Below are 7,564 nucleotides of genomic sequence, written 5' to 3'. Positions count from 1 at the left end.
GTGACTAAAATCCTGTTTCATTATTGCTGCAGATTTTATTTTTTCTGAAACGTTTTTGTTAAAGTTTTAATTCAATGAAAAGTCTTCTTCTAACGCAATTATAAGAGTCAGCTTTTACTTCAATCGCGATTAAACGGTGAGGATCAGCAAGACGCTTTTGAAAGGGTTGAAGAAATTGAAGAGCGTGTTTCAATCACATCTTCTTGGACGATTTGACCAAGATGAACAGCAACGTTAGACAAAGAACCATCTTGCCAAAATCCAACGCAATTCGTCGAACCCAGTCCTCTGGCACTGGCGGACTTTTACCTAGATCTGTGAGAGTTGTGGTCCTGGGCGTTGCTGGAGTCGGGAAAACCGGTAAGGATTAAAAATGTAAAACGCAGATTTTATGTTTAAAAGATCTCATACAACGTCTTAGTTTGGTTGCTGTCGTGACTAAAAAACCTCACATTATATCGTCATAAGGTCGTCGTGGCCCTGACGCTGTCAAGATATGTCAAGAATTTAAGCTGTGCTTAGTACTTTAGCGTGTTATTCAACTATATGCAGTCGTTATCGCCCTATCATTTACTGAGCGTTTATTAATGCACCGCGGTAGTGTGTCTGAAATTTGCACTTAAAATTACTTTCTTCCGTTATAACTTGTGATCTACGCCATTGCCATTTGACGCCAGATATTTTGTCATTTTTCAAATTTTTAAAATTAAACTAATAACGGGTTGCACTTGTAAGTTAAAACATTCATTACATTTAACGAGCACCAAATAGAGAAGAAAAATATTTGGCCTACTTAACAACGTCATGGACGCTTAAAAGTTAAGATTTTATGTCAAACTAAGGGCATTTCTCATGATGACAAGAATTCTCATAAATTAGACTTGGATTGCCTTTGTATTGTCGGTTTTATGACAAATAACAGGTAAACATGTCAAGTGTCATGACAAAGTAAATGCACAATTATTGCAATTACAGTATGTTAAGCCACTAATAATAATTACACATTACATAACGCTCAGGCGATGATGAAATTATTGCGGTTTATTACTTGCAACTACTGTAAGTCACCGTTAAAGCATTTGAGGAAATTTCAGAATGAAATTACTTTCCACCTAAGCTAAACGTTCTTAAAATAGCACCTAAATGACAAAAATTGAAATTCATCACCTAAAATTCCTTTATTTAACTTATGTCATAACTAAAAACCATACAAATTCGGGGACAAGTTTGTACTCTGCAGTAATATGACAACAAGTTACATGAGTAAAGGAGGGAGTAATATAATTATAAGTTTGCATAATTGTATTACAATTAAAAGGTTTAAGGCATGTTGCATGTTTTCATCTTTGACACGACCTCTTTCGTATGTCTAAAATCGATAATTCGACCAGATTTTAGTGGCGCGATGTTAGTTGACTTGTCACTTGCGTTGAAGATGCGACCTTTTTTCGACAGCGAAGCTGAGTTGTTAAGTCTTCTAAATCTCTGCTTGATTCGGTTAGTCATGCTAAACTGCTCGCCATAAGCCTACATATACATATGCGAAATATTCTTAATCTCCTTGCTCAATGTGATCATGTTTGATAGTTTGTTTAGTTAAGTAAATTTGCAAGACCAAATTCTTTGCGTTTTTTTGCAGGTCAATTGTTAATGCCTCGATGGCACGGGTAGACGATTTTAATTCACGGTTAACCACATATACGTACACTTGCCCGGAGTCTTAATGACTTAGCGACACGTTAAGATAACCTGTGGGTATTGGACTAAATTAAAGAGTTTTCTAGGCATGTTTCTTCGGCCAACCTTGTCTTGCCAATTATATTTACTCTCAATAGGTCGCGACAGTATCGTGTATCGTGGGTGGACTATTACGTCAATGTCGCATTACAACTCACCTTTAATTAACGATAAAAACGACTTGGTATGCGATTAATGACACCCGTTTCTCACTGACTGCTGTTTCACAACAAGCACGACCCTAATATTGAACGAGATTTACAGCTGAATTATAAATTTTTCATTCACTGCTAGCAAACGATAAACAAAACTTACTCTGTCAATTATTGATGTACAATCAAATGATGCAATAAATGGTATTTTGTGGACCACGCTTTACAATTGTTGTCAAATATGACTTCATTTTCCAATCTGGATGTAATTTTTACTAATATTGCAATTACACGACACATGCTTCAACAAAGTTGATCACGTTTAGTGAGGTGATTACTTAGTGTAAACAAAAAATCAAACAATGCTCTTGTGATGCTATAACCGATATACTAATTTAAGCGAATCCAATTCGTGCAGCATTGGACGTAGAATGCATGTGACTGCTGTTTGAAACCTTATCATTTATTTCAAGTTAAATCTAACACCAGCAAATTTTAAGTAATCTATATATTGTCGAAATTTTTTAAGTTTTTTAATTTTTTTTCGGAACTAATCAAAACACAATAGGCTATATACGCAAACAAACAACATTTAATGTTGAAAAATAAGCCTGTAATTTTTTTCTTAGCGCATAAACCATAACACAGCCAAACCTCTCGGTTTGAACAGCCATGTACGCTTGACGTAATGTAACATTTACACCTTAGAAAAATGTTAGGTACGCGGACGGATTTCTAAATCAGTTGTGTGGTGTGCTCATTTTATGATTAATTATTTTTGTCTTACGACATTGCTTAATCACTGCGTATAGTTGATAAAAAACGAATTTAGCAGCTCTAATTTATGCAATTGATCACATCAATCAATTAAAATCTGAAATCGCTATAGAGAAAATAAATTTTAATCGCCATCAACGTTAAAAAGTTGAAACTTTTAAATCTAACATTGGTTCATGTAATATTTTTTTTCAATTCAGACATAGGACAGTAAGAGAAACTTTGAATAATAGGAAAACAGAATATCCGTAAATACAAGTGCAACAAGACTGTGTGTAGTAAATAACTTGAACACGACTTTCTCAAAACGTAAAAACAATTTAACAATTACCCCCAAAATAAGCCTGTTTGCGAGTTCATTTACTTTCACAATATTGTGAGCAATAAACCGATTTAGAATTTACTGCTTTGAGTCATGTATCTATTAAAGACATAACAACCTCTTTTGCCTCCTAACTGCATGAGTTCAAATCACGTGGGTAATTGAGTCCAATTTTTTTTAAATTTTTTCAGTTAGTTGCACCTCTAATTGTTATAGGCTATTTTTACTGCTATATATTTCAGTTAATCACAGTAATGTGGTAATGAAGAAATAACGTAAGACTTTGCACTTACAACGAAAAGACTCTGTTTGCTACAATTTCACTTACAACGAAGACTATATGGTGTACATGCTTACGAGTAATTGCTCTCCGTTATGTGTGGTCTCTATCCTAACAAATCTACATGCTTATTATGAGATACCTATGCAGAGAAAACAGGATTTTTCGATACGGTAAAGTTTTAGATCAAAGGTTCCCACGCAACTATTTGGCACGCGATTGTATCAAATAAACGTTGCAGTAATATTTTCTGACGTAAAAAACGCCATAATAAATTTTCATGGGTATTGCATTTCGGCAATACATTACGTAAGATGGATATAGAAGTTTAAGATCAATTTTTGTCGCCTAAGTGTTCAATAAGCCTATGTACTTGTACATAGAGGGCCTTATTATTTTAAAAGTTCTAATATGATTAATTCTATTAGTGCGTTTCCTTTGGATATTTCTGCTAACAATCTCATTCATTACTATTTACAGCAGTTGGAAAACCTTATACCGGCTACTTTCCATTTAAAACATCTGTTAGGTATTCAAGAAATAATTAACCTTACCATGAAGACCAAGAAATAAACAATAACAGACGCGAAATAAAAGTATAGACTTACAGATCGTGGCTAATTTTGTGACGTAAGCAAGCAACGTAATTGTTCGGCATTATTTTGGTCATCCACTTATAGCAAAAAAACAGGATACTGAATGACTGGAAAACACTGACTATAAAAATAATAGCCCAAAGTAAGTGATTTGAAAATTTATGGAAAATACCAGTCAATTTTCCCTAGCTGCCAGTGCTAATGACTGCATTTAACAGAATTTACTAATGATTAACTGAATGCGTGTCATGCGACATTTAAACCTCTAATTAAATGTTGGTCAATTGCCTTAGTTTACTTTTTCTGATCTAGCGACGTGTTAAGACCGACCTACCTACCACGTTAGAGTATGATATCTGATGAGCCTTAAAACCAAAACATACGGCAATTGACGTCAAAGTGATTAAGATGTGGTTTAATAGAAAGAATATTAAAGATTTGGTGAAAAATCCCACAAGCACCTTTCATGTTAATGAACTTTTGTAACCATTTGACGAAAGATGTTCGCTGCAAAGATTACAAACAGAATTACTTTAAAAAACTTTTGCTATAAAATTTTGTTTCCACGTTCCAAGTTTTTTAGGTCGTTGCATAAGCTTGAACATTTCAAACACTTCAAGACTTATACTATGAGCAATTAAGTTACCTAAACAATGTTAAATTCTCCATATTATTACAACAAAGACTTTTATTCATGGTCGTGCTGCGTGTTTCGGATTTAAGGCGAAACTTTTCTGCTTTCGTCGTGTACTGAAGCCAGGTCACACGACTATGTACACTGAATGTTTGAGCAGTATACGGTGTGATGCGAGTGCACACTAAAGAACAACAGCGTTTTATCGTAATTCTGGCCAACTGGAAGTTTTCTTTCGATTGTAAGATACACAACGATTGTAAACAAGTGTTCGCATACACTTACAGTAGCAAGGACATGTAAGTTTGCCGTGTAATTAACTTTGCTTGTTTTATAACGCGTTTTGTTCTTTTTCAGCGATGGCTGTACGTTTCGTCACCAAACGCTTCATTGGAGATTACGATCCCACGTTGGGTAAGATTGAGTTGTTTTTTCCTTTTTTTCTTGTCAAATTGATTTTATAAACCCCTATATTAGTTATACCACGACCAGTTTGTTAAACAATGACTCTCAACCAAATTATTTTGCGGGTTTACGGACAACATACAGCTTACATATGCATACCACAGTGATTGGGGATTGGCTGCTACTTCGTTAACAAACCTGGTTTCATAACGAGCGCTGTTGAATTATTTATGCATAAGTAAAATAATCCCTTGTGGTTGGCCCTTGCTTCAACTTTTTTGTTTAATAGTTACACATCGCCCGAGATAAATTTCTTGTAGAAGGACAGGATTTCATGTCATAACTGTCAATTAATCTTTCGCGCAATTCTTTGAACAAGTTCCCACAAATTAAAGCTTATTGTTCTTTTGGGAATTCGTGAGTGTCGCGACGTCACTGCCATCATAAACATTATTTTAATGCGATAATGCGGCTGGTGTTAAAAGCTTTATGTTTTTTTCTTTTGTAGAAACCATCTATCGACATACGACTGAGGTTGATAACCAAGTAGTCAATTTCGAAATCATGGACACCGCTGGACAGGTTTGTTTTTGAACCTTTTTTATCTTCAAAGAATTTCGGCGTGTACTTGATTGATGACACAATTTGTCTTTAAAATTACTTATCCGCCATCTTTACCTATAATTTTTGGAAATTTAAGTACTTTTGACGAATTAGTAGCATTTGACTCACGTCAATCATTACAGTGGCTTAAGCTAACTATAGCGAAAACGATAAACTGAGCTGTTCAACACAACAAATCTTTTAACGACATTGCCATTTACAAAATGCCATCATCAACAAAATGTAATTAACACGGTTTATGTGAAATTTACTGCGTATTTTGTACTAAATGTAACTTTAAACACAACTTGTCGTAAACTATTACTGTAATACGCTTTCAGGAGGAAAATTCGTTGATGTTGGAGGACAAATGCAAATGGGGAGAAAGCTTTATTTTTGTTTATGACGTCACAGACAAATACAGCTTCGACGAACTTTCGAGGCTAAAATTCATTGCCAGTTACACACATTCAAAAATGCGAGTAAACTTTACTCCGTGCTGGATTCTTGTTGGAAACAAAGCGGACCTTGCCGAACGGGAACGCATGGTGACCCCTGAAGAAGGAATGGCACTTGCGCGGGATTTGGGTTGCCACTTGTTCCGCGAAATATCGGTAAAAGAGTCGACGGAAGAATCCAAATGCGTGTTCGAAGATTTGTGGAGAGAATTTTCAAAGAAAAGTCCTAGGTCTCCATCTAGCAGTCAAAGAAAGAAGTTTTCTTATCGCATACAGGATAAAATTCCAGTCTTGGAATCCAACTCTTGCACGTGCGCTTCTGAAGCTCACAGAAAATGCGGTTCCAGTTTGATCCTCAACGGATCTCTCGTGTCAAATGTTCGAAATACTCTAAGGCGGCAAACAAGCGTGCCTATAATGCAACTTGGGAGCAGCAGGAAAGCGAGAGACTTCGTTTACAGTGACGCAAACAACAACGATGAACGTTTTAATTTCTCAAGAGACATCGATCGAATCCCGGAGGACAGTGATGAGGACGACAGCAGTGATACCAACAGCAAACCAAACGTCTTCAATTCACCTCGAGCACGGCGAAACGCGCTCACTGACACTAGCTCTCTGGGGCTGCCAGCTCTGTCCCATAGGCCTAATAAAGCGCTTCGAAAGTCTATCAGTGTCGATAACGTTTTCATTCCGCTTGATTTAACGCCGTGCTCTTCCAGCGGAATGAATACTCCTCTAACCTCCTCCTCTGCCTCTTCTTCAAATACATCACTTAACGCGATCAGTCCGTGTCCGCATTCAGCGGGCAACTTTAAACCGAAGCGCAACGAGATTTGGAGAGGAAGGATCCGTTCGGACGGACATTCTTTGCCGAATCATTCTCCTGTTCCCGACAGCGATGAAGACATGGTATCGCTTTATCATGATCACTGTAGGAGGAATAGGAGTAGGGGGCTTCACTCCTCAAGATGCAATCAATCGTTTTCCAACTCTTATCCGCACATGAATTATCCACAAACACGACCCGAAGTCGAAGGATTCTGAACTAACCCATATGTTTAACGTTCGTGACGTAACATCAGGATTTAAAGAATTGCTTTGAAAAAAGCAGACACAACGTTCATCGCACATAATCTGTTTTTGAAAAATCATTACTTACACTATATTTTTGTTTTATTGCAATATTGTTATTACTACTGCCAGCTAAATAAGGTATGGTTTGTATGTTAACGATTTTCGTTTGATACGAAATTTGTTCTTATGCTAAGTTTGCTTGTGATTGCGCTTTGAAGGAAAATCAGGAGTTTTCGTTATTGCGTAATTCTTTTGTCGTCCCAGTATCATGTTACTGAACATGATCTTTGATTTTATTCATACTGTGCTATTTTTATTTTTACCAGACTTTTTTCTTTTTATGTTTCTGAAATAAAAACAAACGTCGATTTCAAATGAGTTTGAGTAAGAAAAAAATATATTTAAAAGACTTGACCGGGCAGAAAAACATATTTTGCGAAATTTGACACGACATTAGTGATGTGACTTCATGCTGACAGTATGTTTGAAAATTTCTAATAAACCAAAATACTCAGGCAACCTA

General features: G+C 36.1%; 1 protein-coding gene across 1 annotated transcript; it reads left to right on the top strand.

Annotated features, from left to right (window-relative positions):
* Nucleotides 1–7,405, top strand: LOC143469254 (uncharacterized). The gene is made up of 4 exons (XM_076966895.1): nt 1–360; nt 4,856–4,912; nt 5,412–5,485; nt 5,848–7,405. Exons 1-4 carry the CDS (start codon nt 222–224, stop codon nt 7,009–7,011), a joined length of 1,434 nt encoding a protein of 477 aa, XP_076823010.1. The 5' UTR covers nt 1–221; the 3' UTR covers nt 7,012–7,405.
* The last annotated feature ends 159 nt before the right edge of the window (nt 7,406–7,564 follow it).

This window comes from Clavelina lepadiformis, chromosome 1 (genome assembly GCF_947623445.1).
Source record: "Clavelina lepadiformis chromosome 1, kaClaLepa1.1, whole genome shotgun sequence".
In the NCBI taxonomy this organism is placed as follows: domain Eukaryota; kingdom Metazoa; phylum Chordata; class Ascidiacea; order Aplousobranchia; family Clavelinidae; genus Clavelina; species Clavelina lepadiformis.
Note: the sequence above shows the minus strand (reverse complement) of the source record. Positions and strands in the feature narration are given on the sequence as shown.